This window comes from Halichoerus grypus, chromosome 14, assembly GCF_964656455.1.
Source record: "Halichoerus grypus chromosome 14, mHalGry1.hap1.1, whole genome shotgun sequence".
NCBI classification, from domain to species: Eukaryota; Metazoa; Chordata; class Mammalia; order Carnivora; family Phocidae; genus Halichoerus; species Halichoerus grypus.
The window spans coordinates 59,474,848-59,499,698 of NC_135725.1; the positions used below are offsets into that span (position 1 = coordinate 59,474,848).

General features: G+C 40.3%; 1 protein-coding gene across 9 annotated transcripts in view; it reads right to left on the minus strand.

Annotated features, from left to right (window-relative positions):
• RNF38 (ring finger protein 38) overlaps positions 1-24,851 on the minus strand; it is a 131,136-nt gene that overhangs the window by 39,322 nt on the left and 66,963 nt on the right. Inside the window, exons 1-2 of one of the 9 annotated variants that reach the window (XM_036076140.2) lie at positions 8,978-9,321; positions 1,381-1,530 (exon numbers count right to left, since the gene is read on the minus strand). The exons of 1 other annotated variant lie outside the window; for it this stretch is intronic. Coding sequence is in view for 3 of the 8 variants with exons in the window: in XM_036076139.2 (XP_035932032.2) it covers positions 1,381-1,530 (150 nt within the window). In the remaining 5 variants the exon portion in view is untranslated. Of the gene's footprint in view, positions 1-1,380; positions 1,531-8,977; positions 9,322-9,467; positions 9,490-24,851 lie in introns of those variants that run through there. 7 more of the 9 variants (XM_036076144.2, XM_078061458.1, XM_036076142.2 and 4 more) reach the window with 7 other exon arrangements.

The window sequence follows — 24,851 nt, forward strand, 5'->3', positions numbered from 1 at the left end:
AGTTAATATTGAGTTAATGCCTGAAGACTCAAAGAAGTATGGAAAACAAAGAAAACATCAAATAACTGTTTACTGGTGGCAGTAGTGAAAGTAGTAAGTCAATTTCTTCCTTAGCTACACTGGTTTACTACTAAATATCAAGCTATTACAGACCAATGCTGTATCAAAAATGGTAGTCAATACTCCACTTATTTCAATACAGATAACTATGTCTCTTAACATACAACTGTACTATTTACAGAAATGCCTGTTATCTAAAGGTGGTATGTTATAGTAGACAAGAAATAGCAAAAGGTGAATTTGAGTCTCTGCTCTGCCAATAACTAGCTATGTAACTGGGCATCTCAGAGAGCTTTTCTGAGCCTATTTCTTCATCTAGAAAACCATCCATGACTGGTTTATTATTAGGAGGGTTAAAAACAAAGGAGACAATACATGCAAAGAGGAGAACCTGGCACAAATTGCAACAAGGAATATCATATTGAAGAGCCATGGATCACCTACAAAGCTATTCTCAGAAATTTCACAACTCCAATTTAATGTATCACAAGCATTTCTCTTTCAGAACTAGTCCCAAGCCCCAACCTACCACTCCCACACAAACAGAAAATGAGCCAGTTCTATCCAAAAGTCCAAGCTTTGATGAGCAACTCTCACTACCTCAGATTTATATACACATATACAAATATATGCCTTGGCCCACAACCCTAATATCCAGAAGCAATTTTATAACTAGTTTCCTTTTGGTAATACTAATACTGACTTCCATTACTAAAACATGCTTCTTCAGGAGTAATGGATTGGAAATTGAATTGCCAGTAATTTATATGAACACATCCTAGCAATCTTGTCAATAAACTAATGATAGCCCCTGCCTTAATTTATTTTCATTTTATATATAACAAAAATTTTAATCACATTTTACCTATAGGTACCAAAAGTGATAGAAGGCAAGTTACCATGTTTTCTTTTTGAAATATACATCACTATCAAACTCTGGGCACTAAGCAAGCAAGTACGTAGTGACGGCTTTAAAAACTATCTTGCATGCTTCCATTTTTCCATTCCTACACAACTTCATATATCTACTTTCCTATGGAACTTGGCCTATTAGGACAAGTGATTAAGACCAAAAGATAAAAAACAAGAATATTAAGTGATCAAATAATAAACAGCAGCTCAAGAGAAGACAAACATTCTTCAGAAAAGCTGGCTAAAAAGTTATGTTGAAGAAGTCCTCTAAGAAGAATACTTATTCCCACATACAACAGAAAATAAGAAGAAGATATTGAGAATTCTGTTTTAAGCCTTCCTAAAAACAACCTAAAATGTATCTGTGACTTTCAGCCCTACGTAGGGAAAGGGTAAATATATAAGAACCTGGAAGAAAGCTTTGAAGTGAGCATCCTCTTGAACGGTAGTATTCTGATCACTTGGGAGGAGAGGGAACAGGCTCTGAAGTCTCACCCTTTCACAAATCACCTTGTTAGGATGGCCAGGTAGAGGTGCTGAATTGGACCCGGGAGATATCTGGGAAAAAGAGGGAGAAGAAAAGGATAGTTCATGGCTAGCCGCACCAATGTGGAGAATCATGTCTATGAAGGACAGTCTGGATTTTCTACGTATTTGTGTTAGCAGAGACTGGAAAGAAATTAAAAATTAATCTTAAACATCAAAACAAATATAAGGATGGCAAAGGTTGCCTCTGGCAACAGATCTCTTACAAAAACTTCTTTAAAAGACAAAACAGCACTGCTCAAAAATGCAAGGTCCTTCCTTTGTTTCCCATAAAATATCAGTATCTTTTCTGTTGGTATTAATTCTAAAATCCTCAAGGATAGATAAGACTTCATGTTAAGAAAACCTGAGGTAAAATCATGTTTCAAGTACAGAAAGATTACCGTCCATCATGACTAGGGGTAATATTTTTTCATTGTTTTTTAATTAACCTTCTGTATGATCATGCAAAGAAGACAAGAGATTTCAGAACATTTGTAGCAAACCTTCTATAATTACCACAGGTATAAAAAAAGAAGAGTTTGTGGACAGCTCAGCTCTATTCAACACAAACTAGTGACCTTAAGAATTAAGGGTAAGATCATAAGCCCCAAAGCAAATGACTGCACGTTTTAAATGCTTTACTTGATTATAGGTTAATCCCCTTAAACTCATATGTAATATAAACTTAAATCTGCAGCACTTTTAATCATGGACATCATGATCATCACTTGTACCACTGTGCTGTGGAATGAACTACTACCCTTGGGAGTTAAGGTGTGTGAACTTGCTTACCCCTACACTGAAGACCATGTGCTTTAAACCACTGTCTGGCTTTCAGTTTCACCGTCTCATTCATTCCCTTACATATAAATGTCTATTCTGTGACAGGCACTAAACCGAGAAGATAGGCATGGTTTCCTACTTTCAAGAAGTGTATGCTATGAAAAAGAAACAAAAGCAAATCACTATACGATATACAGAGTATCATCTTCCTATGATAATACTATAGGCACTGGGTGCTATGGAGAGGTAACTGGCAAAATACAGCAGTATAGTCAAGAAACTGCAAAATGTTCAGTTTGGCTATCCAGTACAGAGGTAACCAGAGAGGAAGGCAGACACAGATCATGAAATGGCATGCTAATTACATTAATAATACTTCTACAATAACCTTCCTTAACCGTTACCTTTATAAATTGTTTCTGGTTTGCCATGAGCCTGGTAAATAGATAACCAGGCCTGCTGGTAAGACGAAAATTATTTCCAAACACGTTCCTAGGAGTAAAAATCACTTGAGGGCAGTAACTTTAGAATTCATTACTACTGCTACACAAAATACATTCAACATGAGTTAAAGCTTATCTCCGCACTACACATGAGTGTGCTAATATTCTTTACCACTATGATGAAGCATGAAGTGCAGAATCAAGGAATATTCACTGAATGCCTCCTGCAAGTCAAGAGTTGTTAGAAGACAAAACATGGATCCTGCCCTCAAGGAGCTTATTCTAGTTTAAAAAAAAAATGCAAAGTAGCCAACTATAAGATGATGTCTTAAATGTCTGAATACAGGTAAAAATTAAAATAGAGGTAGGAGCCTTGAGTTTATCTGAAGACAGATTTCATAGGAAGAAGTGTATTTCACATTCCTGACTCCTCACTCAATCTAAGGAGTTCTTTCACCACTTCAAAGCAATTCTCTTAAAAGTCTGTTCCTTTACGTAAGTTTCATATTCTTTTTGTAATCATAAGCTTATAATTTGCAAGGTACCTTTGAAGAGTGTTTTAAAAAGCTCACCTATCTTCAACTATCATACCTGAAGCAGTCTGCATGAGGAGCACTCTTATAAACTGCTAGTACAAGTGGCTAGCTTGGCAAACAGAGATCAGGGACTCAGGTTTCCTCTCCTTAATTCTTTGTTCCTTTGGAAACTCAAGATTTCAGTCATATATAAGAAAACAAAAACAAAACTCTGGCAAACCCTGGCCCTTGTGCTCATAAGTTAGTAATTTTCAAGCATATTCCTCTCCTATCCACAACAATTTCCTTCGGTCAAAAGCTCCATTTGTCTATAAAAAGGGAGGACCAAAAAAAAAAACCCACCACCAATGGAGAAAAGCTATATTCAAATGCTGTCGTTAATACAGATCCAGGACAAAATGATAGATGGGCTTGAAACCAGGTGCACCCACTGGATAAAATCACATATAATCATTTTGTGTGTCCATGTAAGGCAGAATTCTAAGAAGGCGTCCAAGATTCCCACCTCTGGTACACATCTCCTGTATAATCCATCCCTCCATGGTGTGTAGGCAGAACTATAAATACAGTGGATTTCATTTCCATGGTTAGGTTAAATTATATAACCTAATTATATGAATGCATTCACAGAAGTGAAGGGATTTAAGCGTAATTAAGATCCCAAGTCAGTTGATTTTAAGTTAATCAAGGTAAGCCCAACTTAAAGAAAGCTCTTAGAAGAGGAACTGACCCTTCCTGAAGAGATTCTCCTGTCAACCCTGCAGGCAACCACTATGTTTGTCAGAAGGCATACGAATGGGGCCATGTGGCAGAGACATGAGGGCACCCTCTAGGAGCTGAGAGGGTCACCAGTTGACAGCAAGACAACGGGGAACTTCAGTCCTACAAGAACCATATTGAACCAACAACCAGTAAGCCTGGAAGAGGACATCCAACTTCTCATGACATCACAGCACCAGACAGGTAAAATCCCTAACAGAGGGCCCTGCAGCTTAACCCAAATCAAGATTCCTGATCCATGTAAACTGTGGGATAAGAGATTCATGTTTTAAGGTACTAAATGTGTGGTAATTTGTTACACACAATAGAAAACTAACATGACATTATGTATCGAATAGAACAGAAACTGCTGTACCACACCTGAAGAAAGTTTCTTCTCCAGAATTTTAGCTGTATTAATTTGATGAAAGATATAAATTAAGACATTTTTATCTAAGCAATACAGCAGTTTTTAAAATCTGATAATAGCTAACTTCATGCTAGGAACTGAATTAGCTCTCTGATCTTTACACACTGCAAGGCAAGGTTAACTGACTTGCTTAAAGCCACATATCTCATGAATACCAGAGCCATAATTTGAAGCCAAGTCTACCTGGCTCTAAAATCCATGCTCAACCCACTAAAACACCTTTAAGAATTTTAAAAGTAACATTCTTGGGGCACCTGGCTGGCTCAATTAGAAGAGCAAGTGACTCTTGATCCCAGGTTTGAGTTCAAACCCCATGTTGGGTGTAGAGATTACTTAAATAAAACTTACCAAAAAAAGTAACATTCTTTGTAATCTAATTGGATTATAAAAAACTATTCCACAAAGTCTATTTTAAGTACTCAAAAAATATTTCCTTGTAAATTATTTCTGACATAACTTTCCACTATTTCCCTCAATCTTCCTCATTTAAAATTACTTAAGATATACCATATCTGGAAATTGATACAACTGTATTCTTCTCTAACCTGGCAACTGTTGAACATTACAAAGATACAGTAACTTCAGTCTTCGCTCAGGATGCAACCTATGTTTAAAAAGTCCTGCCAAGGAAACATCCCTGAGACCTGATTAATCTCCAACTCCCCACACTTCTCATTTTTAATGTTTATTTACATATAACTATATGACTAATTCACCCAGCATAACTGAGAAAAGCACCTGTTTCACAAGACTAAAGTCACAGAAAACAGTTTAACCTTTTAAGCACCAATATGGTACTATTTTAGGCCATCTTTTGTTTAATGTGGCCTTTCGCCGTGTGGTAAACCATAATATAACTAACAATTTAAACTTTGTCTTGAAGAGTCTAATTATTACCAGTCATGGTGCTAAAAATAACATAGGACTTAGGTCCAGATATTGTCCCAGAACTTGCTTCCTCCAAAATCACTTCTGATGGGAGCTTCCTTCTTCATTCATTTACATTTTTCTCATACAGGTGAGACAGAAGATATGCAGGTACATGACCTCTAGGCCAGCATTAAAATAACTTACTTTCTTCAAAATAAATTGCTATAAGGCCAAATAGTCTTCCCCAAAACAACCACATTACTCTCCGGGGGGGCAGGGGGGGAGTTCATTGTTACTGGCAGCATACCAACTGGTCAAAAGCACTCAAATCACAGCCTATTAGAAGAGGGGAAAAAAAACCAAACCAAACCAAAATAAAAGATGAAGAGTCAGATGCTTAGTGTTGACTCCTCCAAGTCTTCCTCTAGGTCCAAGTCTGGGTACCTAAAAAAGGAAAAGGTCAAATCCAAATTATCTAAAAATCCACATATTCTCACTGCTTCCATGATGGCAAATGTTAATCTCCTGGAAAATAATCAAGTAGATTTTATTAACTATTTGAACAGTCTGAATCAGTAATCTTTCATCTGATAAATTCTCAGGTTATACTCCAATATGGGAATACCCCAAAATAAGGGAAAAGCCACATGCACAAATACGTTCATCACAGTACAGTAATAGCAACAATTTAAAAAGGGAACTAGAAGTAACCTAAATGTTTAACAAATAAACATTTGCTAAGTAAAATAATGGTAACATGCTTGGTGGACTACCATGCAGCCTTAACCCATTCAAGAACTGGTACTATCTTCTGAAGGAGGATCACTGCTGTTCAGCACTGGGGCAATCATCTTCTAAAACAACTATTATTTCCATTCTTGAGTTAAGGCAAACAACAAACTGGGTTCATGTCTTTCTGGAAGCACAAGAGAACAAGGTTTGGTGAAAATAGCTGAAAGGCTCCACCATCCTTTCCCTGACCCCACAGTCCCATAAATTAATCGGTGGGGGGTGGGGGGGTGGGGGGTGAGGTACATGCAATAAGGAGGTCTCTAACCATAACATCTACTGAGAAGGTGGACATAAAAGTTAGAAAAATAAGAGTTACAAATTTTTTTAAGTTTTCTTCTTTCCCTTCCACATCCAGATTTGCCGGAACAAAGATTATTCTCCCAGCAAGGAAGTACTATTTATGCTGGTAACCTCTTAGCACAATGCTCTAAAGTATCTCTTCAAGATTTATCTCTTAAGAATTACACGGATTTGGAAAGTATCTAGACCATGACCAGTCCAAATCAATATGAAAAATTTATATAAATATATATTTGAAAAGATAAAGTGTGACTAGGCTCTTTACGATTATTAAATAAAATTCATAATTAATTGAAATATTTATTGCATGTCTACTATGTGCTAGATGCTATGAATACATGGGGAAAAAAGAAATTATTCTTGCCCTCAAAGAGACTGTCTGATGAGGGGCAATTCCACAAGAACTAAATGAGGAATAGGGCCCTCTAACATAAAGGAGGAAAAGGTAAGGTGCTGAAGCCCTTAAAAAAGGAACATGAAAAGATGTAAGAATTGTGGAAAAACTGAGACTGTGTAAATGGCCCCTCTTCTTCTATTTGCTCAAATTTCTCACTTGTTAATTTACTACACAGAATTAAAGCATTTGCTTCATCTCCTCCACAAAGGCAGTCACTTCAAGAATTTAACATTTGAGGAATGAATGAACTAGACCAAAACTATATTCAAATGTGTGTTTACAATCTGTATACTCTCCAGAGAAAAATAAAGCAAGCTGAGTTAACCAAAGCAGAAAAGAAGTGAAAACATGCCTGATATATATGGTTAATAAGAAAGTAACAAAAAAAACCAAACAACAACAAAAAAACTAGTAAGTAGACCCAGACACTACACAAAAACCAGCAAAGTTAATTACAAAATGACAGTGGCCTAAACAAAACGGCAGCACAGGAGAAACAGATGGAACAGACTAGAAGACAAAGATCTTTCCATACAGATCATTTGAGATTTTTATCCAAGGATTTCTCATCCATACTTCCCACCCACAACCTTGAAAAAAAGTAAAAATGAGCACAAATAGTCTGGCAATGTAACTAAAAGGTTCATCCAAAGCTGTTGGAAGAGAGACAACAGATCTACACTCCACATTATGATGCTAACAGATTCAGTTATGTCTAACTATACCATCCTATGTCTACCCTCCCTCAAAAATCAGGTTGTCAACATTTACTCATATTAATACTTGCAAACTTAGTTCAGCTATAAAAACAGGATGCGTACATAAACCACAAGAAGTACAGAAACAAACTACCTTCCAGAATCAGAGAAGATATCAGAGGTGGAGGGACCACAGACATCATTTACATCCAACTTTCATATTTTGCAGATGAGGCCCTATGGCCCACATGGCCAGTTTGTGGTAAAATTCATTTAACTATAGCCTTTAAAGTCTACCAAATCTCTTAGAGATAAGTCTCACAGAAAATTATATGAATCAACTTAAGATTGAACTCCTGTAATGAACAGATTTAAGGTTTAATATGTTTTCAAAAAGAAACATTACTCCAGTAAGTTTACAAGTTAGAACAGGAGAAAGAAGTATGTGAAGAGATACAATTCTCATTTAAAAATCAAGTTCGTAATTTCACCTTTTGATTGCAAGTATGTCCCAATTTCACTGCAACTGATCCAACAACTATATTTGGTCTTGTATTGTTACTTCTATAGAAGTCCTATCTCTTCCTTTCCAGTATGTTGTCTGAAGACAGGAAAAATTTTACTTTGATCCTAACTGTCCTTAGATTTGTTATGTTTTGATTTCACAAAAACTTTGCGAATGGATTTTTAACTTGAGCCTAGTTACCTGGGCTGCTTGCTACTGAAAGGAACTTTAGTAAATGTATTAACAACAGCACCTATAATCAAGGCCAAACAGGATCCCAAAAGGTTCGCAATTCTAAAGTAACAAACCGCTTAGGTATGAGTTGCATACACTTAAATTTTCAAAGTGAAGTGCGCCACGTAAGAGAAGGCAATTCACATGATGCCAGCAATGACATATGTTAAGTATTCATTTCTATTTATGCTGGAAAAATTAGCATACCCAGCTTTTGTAGCAGAAAGAAAAAATTATGTCTCTTACAGGTCCTACACACGGAAACAAAAACTTTATTTTCTTTAGTTCTCAATAATTTGAAAAATTCCCAGTTCAAAACCAATCTCTCTCATTCTTCAGCCCTGAAAAGAAGAACTTCCATGCCCTGAGAACAAAACGCAGCCTGTCCAGAAACCCGCAGAGCAGAAGGACGCGAAAGGACCCTTCGGAACGGGTTCCGCGTTCTCCTGGGTGACATCATTTCACCTGCGCCTCGGCAAAACGGGAGGGAGCGCGCGCGAGAGGCCATCTGCCAGGCGGCGGCGGGCCGGCGCTCCCGCTGGCTGCACCCACACCTCCACGCCGCCGCCACGGGAACAAAGAGCGCCGGGCAGCCGGGCCGCGCCCCGCCAAGCACCGGGCAACCACACCTCCTCCTGGTTGCCGGGAGCGGCCCCCGCAGGCTCCCAACGGCCTGCAGCTCAGACCGTCCCGCCCTCACGCGGGAACCAACGGCCGCAGCGGCCAGTACCTGCGAGGGGAGGCTCCGCCCTGCGGGGCTGCTCCCGCGGCTCCTTGCTGGGCCGCCGCCTCCTATTGTGACCGCTCGCCCAGCCAGCGGCCAGCTCGCCAGCTCCGCCGTCCCCGGGCCTCCTCACCCCCGGAACCCGGGCTCCGACCGAGGCGCTGTCTCGGCGCTTCCTTCCTCCCGGCACCATCACACGGGCCGCGCCAGGAAACAGCTGCACGGTCAGAGCTGACACAGTCGGCTAACGCCTCGGGGGCTCCATCCTCTCCGCCCCCGGGCCCTAACTGCCGGGGCCGCGGCACCGTCCCGCCCCGCCGCACCCCGCCTCGGTGCTCGCGAACACGGCGTGCCGCGCCGGCGCACTATGCTCCGCTGCGCGCGCAGGCGACGCCCCTCGCCGCCAGGCCGCAAGATGCGCGAGCACGCGGCACTCCCACTTCTCGGTTTGAGGTCGCTGCCCGCCTCCCCACCACGTCCCCCAACAGGAACAAACCTAGCGAGCACAAAGCGCGAGACCACCAGACGCTCCGCCCCTTTCCCCCTAGGCTCGGCTCCGCGCGCCGAGCCCCCTTTGTTTCCACCCCGCGGGGGAGGGGGGGAGGGGCGGCGCTGCGCGCGTCCGGGCGCGCGACTAGGACTAGTTCCGGCAACAGAGCCCGTCGCACAGCGCCCCTGCGCAGCGCAACCCCGCCCTCGCCCGCCTCTCAACCCGGGCGCACAGCAAGGCCACCAGCTACTGAACCGGACCCTGGGGCCGGCGGTGTCTCCCAGTTCGTACACATCTCTCCCTAAAGTATGGTTTCTGGGCCATGCCTCCCTCCTCCAAAACTCGGCAATCAAACAGTAACCTCACTCAATTCACAATATAGTTATGTATTCATGTGGACCCAGAAGTGGAATTTTTATTGATGTAGAAGGAGGTGATTAGTCGAAGGTGTCTCACAAAGAAACAAACAGGTTGGAACCCAACGTGTCCAACTCTAAGGATTATTAAACCTGACAGTTATTCAGACCATGCTAAGCATGGGAATGAGATGGGTACAAAGAACGTAGCGGGCAAGCTGCCTGTCCTGATCACATTTGAGATCTAAAAGGGAAGACAGATATACCATAAAAGCACAATAAATGCAAGGAAAAGATAGCTAAGTGGTATCTGAGGAAAAGTGGGCCATCAAGGGGGCATTATGCAAGAAGTGGGCTTTATGCAGATAGGAAAATGGTTGATGCCATCAAGGATGGTGATCATATTTTAGGGTAGTCCACTCAGCAAAAAAATCCAGGTTCTAGGGGCGCCTGGGTGGCTCAGTCGTTAAGCGTCTGCCTTCGGCTCAGGTCATGATCCCAGGGGCCTGGGATCAAGCCCCGCATCCGGCTCCCTGCTCGGCGGGAAGCCTGCTTCTCCCTCTCCCACTCTCCCTGTTTGTGTTCCCTCTCTCGCTGTGTCTCTCTCTGTCAAATAAATAAATAAAATCTTAAAAAAAAAAAATCCAGGTTCTAGTTCTGGCATTACTTCCACCAGTCTCCTTCCTGCTCTGGGCCTCAGCTGCCTGTAGTAGAAAATTAAGGAATCAGACTAAACTGATGTTCAAGGATCTTCTGAATACGTATGAATAACACTATATGGTAATTATTTGTGAACATTTGTCTCCCGGATCAGACGGAGCACTGGCTCTCTGTTTTGGCTCTGGAACCCCAAGGTCCAAACCTACAGCCTGAAACACAACAGCAGGTGCTTAGCAACTCTGAATCAAAGTTCCAGCAATAAATCACAAGCTTTTACAATTCCTAGACAAAGAGAAGCTAGAATGATATAACAGGCCCCAATAAATACATCCCCTCCCCCCAGGCCCACACCCCCATTATGTAGTCCTTTTATCTAGCTGACTCTTCCTCCCAAAACGCTGTCTTCCAAAGCAGCCAGTTTGTGGGTGATTACATCCAAATTGTAAAGTTTTTTTTTTTATTTCATGACACAGTCATAAATCCCAACCACACTTTTAGATGCATCCAATGCAATCGGTTTCTAACTTGAGTCCCTCATAATTCCCCATCTACTGCTGTAGATTCACCTAGCTTCCAGCAGAACCTCAGCTGCACAAGCTTCCTTACATAATCCAGACCACTCTGAAACCACTTTTCTTGTATACTTGGATATTAGCTATGTGATGAGAGGAGGAAAGGAAGAAAAAAGTTGGGAAAGGGAAGGGAAATTACCATTTGAGAGCTCTCTAATCAAAAGAGCCAGATTCATCAACTGCTGAATCTCAGCAGCAAAAATCTATTACAGTCCTTCAGGGTTTCCATTCCTTAAGCTTAATGTGAATCCCCTTGGGCCTCAGCCAATCCTTTGTGAGGCAAACTCCATGAGAAACCTTCTCAAATGATTAAGATCTTAGCTACCTGGGCTCTTAGGGCTTAACCCAAGAAGTCTGCCTAGATGTAAACAATAATCCCACAACTCAAGGTTGGATAGTTTGAAATTTGTACTGCAATTTCTTCTCTAATTGATTTCCTTCACCAGAAAATCTAGTATTTTGCTAATAAACACCCAATCAGTGAGATAGGCTTTAAGCTGGGCCACTTCTGACCACCCAATATGGCAGGTGGTAAAACAGAACAGTTGCTCAACCCCAGTCCACCTAGAATTTTATTTGGTGTCTGTTCAAAAAGGTGCAAAGCCTTGTTGGAGTGGTGTCCAGTAAAACTTTCTGTGATAGAAATGGTCAATATCTGCACCATCCAAAAGGAGGCCACATGTGGCTACTGAACACTCAAACTGAGGCTAGGGCATCTAATGAATTGACTAGGATCAATTTAAATAGCCACATATGGTTAGGGACAGCACAAAACTTGTAGGCAAAGTAACTGATTGTAGCAAGAGCTTTTTGAGACTTCTGACTCCAGGACTGCTCTTTAAAATCAATTTTCACAACAGAAGTAAAAACTGAATGACTACTAAAAACTTCTTCCTGACGTACCCAAGTAATTTAAGTCCCCTCACTTCTAAAATAAAAATATACCAATCACTGCTTACCAAATAGGAAAATATTAAAATTCCTTCAAAATGTCTGGTCATTGGGATTATTTACTGTGGTGACGTACCATTCTAATACATGGGAATAACACCTGAGGTTTTGACTGGGCTGGGCTGGATCTAGAGATGAATCTTTACAATACTGATCTTCAATCTATGAGCAAGATGCATCCTTCTATTTACCTGAGTCACCAACTTCTTTTCAATATTGCTTTACATTTTCTATACAAGTCTTACATATTTCTGTTCTTTGGTTTATTCCAGGTTTTATATATAATTACTAATTCTAAAAATACATATAGTTATATAAATGTATATTATATAATTATATAACTAATTTAATTATACATAATTAACTCTAATAGTGTATCTTAATCTTTTTGAATTTGCTGTACATATAACCCCGTTGGCAGATAATAATGACCATTCAATTTCTTTCTTTCCAACACATTTTTCCTTTTCTTTGTCTTGTCTTACTGCATTGGCTAGGACTTCCAGCGCAATGCTAAATAGAAACAAAGAGAACATGTACTTCTGTCTTATTCCCAAACTGGAAAACTTCCAACATTTCACCATTAAGTATGATGTTTGCGATAGGTTTTTTTGCATATCCCTTTAGCAATTAAGAGAGTTCTCTTTTATTTCTAAATTATTAGAAGTTTATCATAAAGGAATGTTTAATTTTATCAAATTTTCCTGCATCTATGAGATAATCATATAATATTTCTGTTAATATGTGAATTACATTGACTGGTTTTGGATGTTAAACCAATTTTGCATTCCTAATAAAATCCTGTCTTATTATATTACCCTTATTATATATGTTGGATTTGGTTTGCTAACACGTTGGTTAGGATTTTTACATCTGTGTTCTTGAATGAGAATAGCTGTTATTTTCCATTTTTGTAATGTCTTTGTCAAGTTTTGTTACAAAGATTATGCTAGCCTTAGAAATGAATCAGGGAGTGTTCTCTCTTTTTCTACTCTCTAGAATAGTTTCTGTAAGAATGGTGTTATGCTTTCTTTAAATATTTGGTAGAATTTGCTGGTTATCTTTTTTTTTTTTTAACATATAACGTATTATTTGTTTCAGAGGTACAGCAGGAAGGGAAAAATGAAGGGGGGGGGAATCGGAGGGGGAGACAAACCATGAAAGACTATGGACTCTGAGAAACAAACTGAGGGTTCTAGAGGGAAGGGGGTGGGAGGATGTGTTGGCCTGGTGATGGGTATTAAAGAGGGCATGTACTGCATGGAGCACTGGGTGTTATATGCAAACAATGAATCATGGAACACTACATCAAAAACTAATGATGTAATGTATGGTGATTAACATAACATAATAAAAAAAGAATTTGCTGGTTAGCCAACTGAACTTAGAATTATATTTTTTTCCCTTATTTTTTAAAGATTTTATTTTTAAGAATTCTCTGTACCCAATGGGGGCTCAAATTCACAACCCTGAGATTAAGAGTCTCATGCTCCACGACTGAGCCAGCCAGGTGCCCCATCTTTTCCTTATTTTTCACAAAGGAAAAACAACTATAATGTTAGGATAGACTTAAGAAAGATCTCATACTGAAACTCAAAATCTGTTTCTAGAAAACTAACTTCCAGTCTTGTGAATTTGAAGAGTTCTGCTGGAAATACATTTTTGAGCATACTGCATAAACAATAAGCACAAATAAATTTTACATAAGTGATAGTTAAATAGTCTGCCAAACAGTAAATATAAAATTTGGTTTGGTGCTCAATTTTGCATTTCTAAGACATCACAGACTATCTAAACATAATGATTATCTGAAGGACCTTTATACAAGAGAGGTGACTCTGAGGCTATAGGCTTTCTTATTCCTTTACACACCCAAGTAAATACATATTTACATGGGAGAATGATTAATGCTATGTTAGAACACAAAATAGAGGCCACTAACTCAGCAGTAGTGGTTGGGGTTGGAGTGACATTACAGTCAGGAGACTTGGCAATGGATATGATGACAGCACAACCCTATTCCTGACAGTGTTAACAGTGGGAAACTGCTTCTTCATTATAAAGGTCACGGACTCCCAGCAGGAAGGTCATTCTCTACCCAACACCTTTTTTGGCAGGTCCCAAAAGTGTACAGCATTTTTTTTTCCTTTGATATTTTTCCTCTGTGTGTGTGGTTCTTCAGCATCTGGACAAGTGATTCTTTATCTGTAGCTCTTCAATCATGGGTTTCAGCATTTTAAAATAAGAGATGCCACTCCTTCCTTTTTTGTGTATTCTCTACCAGCCAACATTCTTTCAATATGGACATCACTGATAACAAACAAAAGAGAGATGGGACCTGCTCTTGAGGGGCTTACAGTTTAATGGGGGAAACAGACATTAAATAAATACTGTAAAGAATTGTGATAGAAGTGTGTAAAGGAACAAGAAAGCCTATAGCCTCAAAGTTTCCCTCCTTCCACTAAAACCAGCTAAAAGGATCTAATAAGATGAAGCTACATAGTGGAAAGGTGTATCGGCCTAGCACTACTCAGGCTACACATTATCTATAACCATGATAAGACTTGATCTAATGCAAAACATCAGCATAAGCACTTTTCACCCATAAGTGTTACTACCTGTCAGAATGGAAAGGTTAATTATCAGCAGCTACCAGCTACAGTTGCCAAAGACCAGAAAGGGGCAGCAAAGGCGCACCCAAACCCAAGTCCCCTGAAAGCCTCTCACAATATAGCCAGCTTTGGGATGGAGGAGTGGGCAGACTGCTGTTCCCACAGTATAGGTGAGAGATGCCGGACACTGAACCGTGACAGTTCTTAGGGCAGTGAAGGTGAGAAGGGGCTAAAAAGCAGAACCAGGTGAAAGGCCATCAGCCAAGAAAGAGTTCAAGACAGAGGAGTAAATAAACCTGAGTGCCTAAGGATAAGCTGAGTCAGAAACAGGAAAAATAGTGACCGAGATATCAAGCCAGAAATGGAGAGGCAAGAGTGCAAATAAAGCATGCACTGCACATCATGGCATATTCAATCTCTGGAGCAGGATAAATGAGAAAGAGCAGACTCTAAGGCATGACCTGCCTTAATGCATACCCTTTGAAGCAGAGATCTTAGCGGGACCTTGCTCATTCCGTTCTGGCAAATAGGGCGCATCTTGGGAACAATTCTAATTGCCATGATTCTCATTCTAAATTGATCCGGCAGCTCAACCTCAGGGCAAATCATATGCTAATACTATAGTTAAAAAAAAAAAAAAAAAAATCCACTGGACAGCCCCAGGCAACGAAAAGAGTTAACCACATACAGATCTAACAAAAGCCTGTTGTTTCATTGTTAGAGATGAACCATCTATTATTTTTTACATAAAGTATTATAATTTAGTTTTTTTCTTCAGTGTTTTGATATTATAAAAATCCAATGAATATTCTCATACAGACATACAGTTTGACCTGCATTTGAAAAAATATCCATGGGGGCCCCTGGGTGGCTCAGTCGGTTAAGCATCTGCCTTTGGCTCAGGTCATGATCCTAGGGTCCTGGGATCAAGTCCCACCATCAGGCTCCCTGCTCAGTGGGGAGTCTACTTCTCCCTCTCTCTATCCCTCTGTACTCTTTCTCCCTCTCAAATAAATAAATAAATCTTTAAAAAAGAAAATATATCCATAAAGGTAAATTTCTAACAGTGCAATTGCTGTTTCAAAGGGCCTCTGTTTTTTAAATTCGAGAAATATTGCTAAATTGCCTGCTAAAAAGTTGCACCAATTTTTACTCCATCCAACAGTAAATAAAAGTAGTTCGGAGTCAACTCTGAAGAGGAAACAGCAGTGTTTAAAGGCATCCCCTGAGGAAAGATAGGTTAACTATCATTGCAGTAGGCCAAGGACTAGGGAGAGAAGCCGTCTAAACAAACCTTGGGCCAGGACACTGAGAACAGTCATATTTCATACCCAGCTTTAAATTCTCTTTGTTTTAATTCCCTGTTAAATCCCTGACCCTTTACTATGGTCTTACTAAATGCAGTAGCCTAGGAAGTGAGCCCAAACTGGAGCCAAAGTGACACTAGTGAAAGTAGCAGCACTTAGAAAAGCTGGTGACCAACAGGTCCTGAGTCAAAGGGCTAGCTAGGAGGGCAAGCAGCCTCCAGAAAAGATACCTATGGCATCTGAGAAACACCTGGAAAGGAAGGCCTGCTAAAACTGTCAACTGCAGCTACAAGGAACAAGGACTCAAATCATTAAGAATTAGACACTAAAGTAAAATATGACCCCAAAAGCCAGTAAACATGGACTATACTTATTGTAAGTGCTTCAAGAAAATAAATAAATCATAGTATAAACACTGGTTAAGAAACAGAAAAGCATACACAGACAATTAGCACCTTCACTTTGGAGATCATGAAAAAGCAGTTGCTAAAAAGGGACCTGGTAATGAGAGAGGGACTTAAATGGTCAAGATGAAAGGAACATGAGAATGTTCTCTAAGCAGATCAGAACACAGGTATATCTTGTAACTTTCACCATGTTTAATGGAAAACAGAATTTCCTGTAGGGAATGCTGGTGGAGCTCATGTGACTGCATAGTTGATAACCTTGCTCTGGATGATGCTCCTGGCTACTGAATTCTATACCCTGCATTCGTGAGGTGTGGCCAGCTCACTGAAAATGCCAGTGTCCTCCTGGTAGCTTCCACTGATGACATACATTGAAGACACTGACTAACCAGGGTGGTTTTGCAGTATGATACATGGCACATCTCTACAGACCCTGTACCCTCTGGCCCAAGCCACACTCAAGAGGCCGTTTCCAAACTTTAAGAAGAAAGTGTGTTACCTGAGCAGATTCACAAAAAACAGAAATGATCACCTTAAATAAAAACCCTTAAAGCAGGACAACTCTTTATAGAGCAGAGAGAAAATTTAAGCTCCCACAGAAGTTTATCTCTCCTCTGCTTACTTGTTCCTGTTATGAGAGTGTCTTATAAATAAAAACAAATTAAATTTTGTAGGCAATGACATTTCAAAAGCCAAAACAAGAATGCGACAGAACAATAATCTCAAAATACCTATCATTACAATGTATTTCTAATCACCTCAGATAGTCCACAGTAAGGCAAAGAGAGAATCTATTTGAAACACCCTGCATCACATAATACCATACAGCTCAGAAAGCACAATATAAAATTTAAAAACTTTAAGAAAATGTAGGGATATATCTGAAAATATTCTGGAGACAGATTTCCTAGAAGTAAAAGCAATAAAATACATTTCAAAGGACTATACCAATAGACTTGGTCCCAAAATAATTTTAAATTTCTGAATGGGAAAAAACACTTCATTAAAAATTAAAAGCTGGGAAATTTTTTGCAAATATGACAGATGATTAATGTTCCTCTACAAAGTGATAGGAAAATAGGAACATCCCAAAAGAAGAGAAAATTATGCAAAGGACAAATTTTTAAAAAGCAGTAAGTGACTAAGGAACAAATGAACATATAAAGAGTTATACAACCTCAGTAGTAATCACAGAAATACTCATTAAAACAATTAGAAACCATTTTTCATCATTCACAAAGTAACTTGACATTATGGATGCTATTCAATGTGAAAAGGAAGCGAGACAAGCATTCTCATATGGAAGCATAAACTGATGCATATGTGTGAAAAAATATACAAAAAAAGACAAAGGCTGAAAAAAATGTTCATATCCTTTGATTCAATTCTACTCTAGTAATCCAGGCTTAAGAAATACATCATTCAAAACGTATTACATAGCTACAATAATCAAAACACTGTGGTACCAGCATAAGGATAGATACACAGATCAAGTGAACAGAATAGAGAGCCCAGAAATAAACCCTTGCATATATGGTCAAATGACCCCCAAAGGGTCCCAAGATAATTCCATGGGAAAAGAACACTCTTTTCAGCAATGGTGTTGGGAAAACTAGACATCCATACGCAAAACAATGAAGACAGACCCTTACTTTACCCTATTATACAAATATTAACTCAAATGAGTGAAAGATCTGAACTTAAGAACTAAAACTAGGGGAGCCTGGGTGGCTCAGTTGGTTAAGCGACTGCCTTCGGCTCAGGTCATGATCCCAGGGTCCTGGGATCAAGCCCTGCATCAGGCTCCCTGCTCGGCGGGAGCCTGCTTCTCCCTGTCCCACTCCCCCTGCTTGTGCTCTCTCTCTCAAATAAATAAATAAAATCTTTAAAAAAAAAAAAAAAAAAGAACTAAAACTACAGAACTTTTAGGGTAAAAACATAGGGGAAAACCTTCACGAGACTGGGTTTGGCAATAATTTCTTGGATATGACACCAAAGCGCAGGCAACAAGAGAAAAAGATTAATTCGAATTTCCTCAAAATAAGAACTTAAAAAAAAAAAAGATTTATTTATTTCAGAGAGAAAGAGGTGAGCACATGAGGAGGGGGAAAGGTAGAGGGAGAGAATCCCCAAGTCGACTCCCTGCTGAGCACAGAGCCTGAAGTAGGGCTCAATCCCATGGCCCATGAGATCATTACCTGAGCCGAAACCAATAGTCGGATGCTTAACCAACTGAGCCACCCAGGCGCCCCCAAAATAAGAACTTCTGTGCAAAGGACACAGCCAACAGAGTAAAAGGGCAACCTCCGGAATGGGAGAAAGTATTTGCAAATCATCTGTCTGATAAGGGGTTATACCCAGAATACATAAAGAACTATAATCAAACAAAAACCAAACCTGATTTAAAAATGGGCAAAGGTTGGGGCGCCTGGGTGGCTTTTGGCTCAGGTCATAATCTCGGGGTCATGGAATCGAGCCCGGCGTCAGGCTCCACACTGGGCATGAAGGCTGCTTGAGATTTTCTCTCCCTCTGTCCCCCCAACTTGCTCATGTGCTCTTTCTCTAAAGGCGGGGGGGGGGGGGGGGGGAGGTCTTAAATAGACATTTCTCCAAAGAAGACAAATGACCAATAAGCACATGAAAAGATGCCCAATATTACTAATCAGTAGGGCAATGCAAATCAAAACCACAATGAGATATGACCCCACACCCAATAGGACGGCTAGTATTAAAAACAGTAGGGGCGCCTGGGTGGCTCAGTCGTTAAGCGTCTGCCTTCGGCTCGGGTCATGGGATCAAGCCCCGCATCGGGCTCCCCGCTCTGCGGGAAGCCTGCTTCTCCCTCTCGCACTCTCCCTGCTTGTGTTCTCTCTCTCGCTGTCTCTCTCTGTCAAATAAATAAATAAAATCTTAAAAAAAAAAAAACAGTAACAACAGAAAATAAAATGTGTTGGAAAGGATGTGAAATGTAAAATGGTGCAGCCACTTTGGAAAACAGTATAGCAGCTCTTCAAAACTCTAAAAATATAAATGATCCAGCAATTCCACTTCTGGGTATATTTCTAAGATATATTTGTACACCTATGTTCCTAGCAGCATTATTCACAAGAGTCAAAATGTGGCAACCCAAATGTCCATCCATGCAGAAGAGACAAAATGTGTTATATACATACAGTGGAATGTTATTCAGCCTTTAAAAGGAAAGAAATTCCAACATTCATGCTACAACCTGAACGAACCTTGACAACACTAAGTGAAATAAGCCAGTCCAAAAAAAAAAAAAAAAAAAAAATATGGGGTGCCTGGGTAGCTCAGTCGGTTGAGCATGGGAATCTTGGTTTCAGCTCAGGTGGTGATCTCAGGGTTGTGAGGGGAGTCTGCTTGAGATTCTCTCCCTCTGCCCCTCCCCCTGTGCATGCTTCCCTGCTTTCTCAAATGAATAAATCTTAAAAAAGAAACACAAATATTTCATGACTCCATTTATATGAGGTACAAAGAGCACTCAAATTCATAGAGACAGAAAGTAGAATGGTAGTTGCCAGGGGCTGTGCAGGAGAGAACAAGGAGTTACTACTTAATGGATACAGAGTGTCCATTTGCAAGATAAAAGAGCCCTGGAGATTGGTTGCACAACAATGTGAATGTATTTAACACTACTGAACTGTACCAGACCTAAAATGATTAAGATGGTAAATTCTATGTTAGGTGTATTTTACCACAGTTAGAAAAAAAAATCTCATCACAGCAGCAAAAGGGATGTTTAAAAATATAAACGAGACCTCATTCCTTCGCTTAAAACCTTCCAAAGGCTTCCCATACATAACAGGCAGAACTAAAACTAAACTTTCCCTGGCTTACCAAGCTCTACATGACCTGTCCTGTGCCTACCTCTTCAAACTCATCTCATACCACTTCTACCCTCATCCACCTTGCTTGTGCACATCAGCCTTCCTTCTGTTTGGACGATCTTTCTAGCCTCAGGGCCTTTGCACTAGCCCTTTCCTCTCCCTATGATGTTCCCCTCATGGCTCAGATTTTCACAACCTGTTCTTTCCTATCATTCAGACCGTAAGTGTCACGTTCTTTTTTTTCTTTAAGATTTTATTTATTTATTTGAGAGAGAGAGAGCGAGCACACACAAGTAAGGGGGAGGGGCAGAGGGAGAGGCAGACTTCCTGCTGAGCAGGGAGCCCGATCCCAGGACCCTGAGATCATGACCTGAGGGCAGACACTTAACCGAGCCACCCAGGTGCCCCAAGTGTCACCTTCTTAAAGGCCTTCCCTAACACCTAGAGTAGCCAACTGCCCAATTACTTGTACAGCACCTACAAGTATCTAATTATTTACTGATTTACATATACAGTTCATTTTGTGCCCTTTTCACAAAAAATAAGCACCAGAAGAACAAGGACCTTCCTTATTAGTCTTTACACCACTCTACCCTGGTGACTCAACAGTGCCTGGCACATAGTAGGCACTTAATAAATATTTGCTGTATCAATAAATGCATAATAGCTTTTTAAAATGACCTAAAGCTCTACAAAGACAGGTTAAATAAATTACCATGTATCCTTATAGTAGAACATTATGCAGCCATTTTAACTGATGTTCGAGTATATATATAGTACGCAGATTATATTTCCCAAGATGACCATACATAGTAAGTTCTCCCACCCTTCATTCTCTTCTTCTTATGCTGACATTACGCCCCAGTGGTGAGACTGAGGTTCCCTCCTCTTGAATTTGGGCAGGCCTGTGACTTATGCTGGAAGAGATGCTTTGTGACTTCTTATGTTAGGTCATAAAAGGCCATACAGCATCTGTCTGGTCCTCTTGGAGCAGTCACTCTTGCAATCAAGCTGCCATGCCGTGAGGAAGCCCACACTACATTTAGGTGCTCGGGCCAAGGGTCCCAGATGAAGTCCCAGCTGACAAGCAGCATCAACCATCAAACATGTGACTGAGGACTTCAAGATGACTCCAGCCTCAGACACCATTTGACTGCAACTGTATGGGAAAACTCCAAGCAAGAGCGACCTAGCTGAGCATAGGAAACCCCAGAATCATGAAAGATACAAGTGCTCTACACCAAATAAATTTTAGGGTAATTAATTATACAGCCATAGATAATCAGAGCAATTTAGTTTTATTTTAACCATGAAGAGAATGCAAAGAGTGAGTTTTCTTATGACATAGTCTGTCTCTGTATATTGTTCTTGCCCCGTGCTTAAAAAATAAATAAATAAAATCTCCAAGAACAATAAGAGATCTTTATCTGATTTCTTTTAACTGACCGTAAAATTTGGAATGGCCAATAAGCATACCAAAAAAATGCTCAGCATACTCAGTCATTAGAGAAATGCAAATTAAAACGTGTCCAGAAACACCTGGGTGGCTCAGTCTGTTAAGCGTCTGCCTTCAGCTCAGGTCATGATCCCAGGGTCCTGGGATCGAGTCCCACATCAGGATTCCTGCTCAGTGGGGAACCTGTTTCTCCCTCTGCCTGCCATTCCCCTGCTTGTGCTCCCTCTCTCTCTCTCTCTGGCAAATAAAAAAATAAAATAAATAAAGTAGGGCGCCTGGGTGGCTCAGTTGGTTAAGCGACTGCCCTCGGCTCAGGTCATAATCCCGGAGTCCTGGGACCGAGTCCCACATTGGGCTCCCTGCTCAGCAGGGAGTCTGCTTCTCCCTCTGACCCTCTCCCCTCTCATGCTCTCTCTCACTCTCTCTCTCTCTCAAATAAGTAAATAAAATCTTTAAAAATAATAACAAAATAAAATAAAATAAAACGTGTCCATTATGGACAACTGAGATGTCTCACTACAACGGCTATAATTTGAAAGACAACTGAAGAGTGTTGGATGTAAACATGAGGATGTGAAGAACGTGGGACCCTCATGCATGTGCTGGAATGCAAAATGGTGCAGCCTCTTGCAAAACAGTTTGGTAGATCCTCAAAATGTTAAAAATATATCATGTGACCAACTAAACAAAAACATACTTACACAAAAATGTTCCAAGCAGTGTTATTCATAATAACCAAAATATGGAAACATATCTATCAACTGGTGAATGGATAAACAAAATGTGTTGGATGCACACAATGGAATATTATTCACCCATAAAAAGGAATGGACTAGCGATTCATGCTAAAACATAGACAAACCTTGAGATCATCATGCTAAGTGAGAGAAGCCAGACACAAAGGCCACATATTATGTGATTCCATTTATAAATGTGCAGAATAGGCAAATCCATTAAGACATAAAGATTAGTGGTTGCCAGGAGCTAGCAGAAGGAATAATGGAGAGTGACTGCTAATGGGTATGGGGTTTTGAGTGAGGAATGTTAAAATTGTTCTAAAATTAGATGGTGGAGACAGTTGTACAACTCTGAATATACTAATAACCACTGCTTACAAAGATGAAAAAAAATTTTTTTTTTTAAAGATTTTATTTATTTATTTGAGAGAGAGAGCACATGAGAGGGGGGAGGGTCAGAGGGAGAAGCAGACTCCCTGCTGAGCAGGGAGCCCGATGCGGGACTCGATCCTGGGTCTCCAGGATCATGACCTGAGCCGAAGGCAGTCGCCCAACCAACTGAGCCACCCAGGCGCCCAAAGATGAAAAATATTTTATACAAATATAACTTCAATTAATCTTGTTAATACTGAGTTCCAATTGTTACTTCTGGGCAGAGGGGTTAAAAGTAGTACTACATATCTCTTTATAATCAACATGTAACTTTTAAAAAAAAACTAAAAAATGTAAAAGATCAAGAGTAAAAGAAAGTATACGGTCATGAAAGAAAAACCGGCAACACATTTCCTACCTTCCCTAAAAGTAGTCTGCATGGCATTACCTCTACACAACCTGGATTGATGCCTTCATCTGTGATAAATGGACCTAAGGCTAGCACAAGGAAGTTTTGTCCAGAAAAGACTTCTGCTCTGAGTAGCCATTCACATACATGCCCATTTAGAAAGAATTCTCCCATTTCCCTCTCTCAAGTGACCAGCCTTCCTGGAAGTGTTCCAGGCCACTCTTGGAAAGTGTACCACTGAGGCTACAAATTAATTCATCTTGGGACACCTGGGTGGCTCAATTGGTTAAGCATCTGCCTTGGGCTCAGGTCATGATCCCAGGGTCCTCCTTGCTCAGCGGGGCGCCTGCTCTTCCCTCTGCCTCTCACTCCCCCTGCTTGTGCGGGCGCCTGCGCTCTCTCTCTCCCTGTCTCTCTGACAAATAAAATCTTTTTAAAAAAAATTTAATTCATCTCACCCCTGGTTCCATCCCCAGTCACACGCGGATTAAACTGAGGCAACTTTTAAGAAAAATCACCTCTGGTTCCCAGATCTGAGAAATGGATCATGCCTGAAAGTTAAGTGAGGATACTAAGCAAGGCATCAACATGTGTTTGACAATTTGTACAATCAGAATAGCTAAGCAATTATTTTGCATGACTTGTATAGGGGATAGAAGATGTGTTCTAAACCCAGCACTATAGGGTGACTCCTGCACAAGTCATTTCTTCCAGTAGGGTCACAGCTTCCAAGTTTATTTTAAAAAGAGCGTTGAATTGGCTGTGCCTTATAATCCCTTCAATTCTCAAAATGAGAGAATGTATGTGTGAGTGTCTATATGTGCAGTCATTAGAGAAGCAGACTCCCTGCTTCAAGTGGTATGTATCAGGTAGCAGATTCATTTTTGTTTTTGCTTTTGCAAAACCAATACTGATTTGTTACAGAAATAAGTCAGCAACTGTTGCAAACATAAAAATCTGATTTTTAAACACGTTATCTACTGTTTTCCTCCCCAGAATAATGCCTGATGACCTATTCAAACCACTCTTGGTGGTTCTCATCCCACTTATTCTGCTCTACATTTTCTTTCTTTCTTTTTTTTTTTTTAAAGATTTTATTTATTTATTTGAGAGAGAGAGAATGAGAGAGAGAGAGCATGAGAGGGGGGAGGGTCAGAGGGAGAAGCAGACTCCCTGCCGAGCAGGGAGCCTGATGCGGGACTCGATCCCGGGACTCCAGGATCATGACCTGAGCCGAAGGCAGTCGCTTAACCAACTGAGCCACCCAGGCGCCCTGCTCTACATTTTCTTTAATCCACTGCACTTATTCTAACATATTCTATTATTTACATATTATGTTTATTTTTTATTGTCTGCCTCTCCAGCTAGACTGTACACATGAAAAAACAGCAATCTTTGTTTTGTATTCTGATATATTTCCTAAGTGCCTAGACACATAGATGCCAATCAATACATTTGACTGAATCGGTTGAATAAATTATAAATACATAGTCAAGAGACGAATCCATTTTATTTCCCTCTGGGAAACAATCATAAGTATACACACTGCAAGCAGGAGAGAGGGAAGAGCAGTTTCTCACAATTCTTTGAGAACTGGGCTGATCAAGTGACAAAAGCCCTTAAGTTCTCTTCCCTCTCCCCACATACTTCAGGAAAAAATGCCATCTCCTAAAAGCACAAAATTGGTCATACAAAGAGTCAGA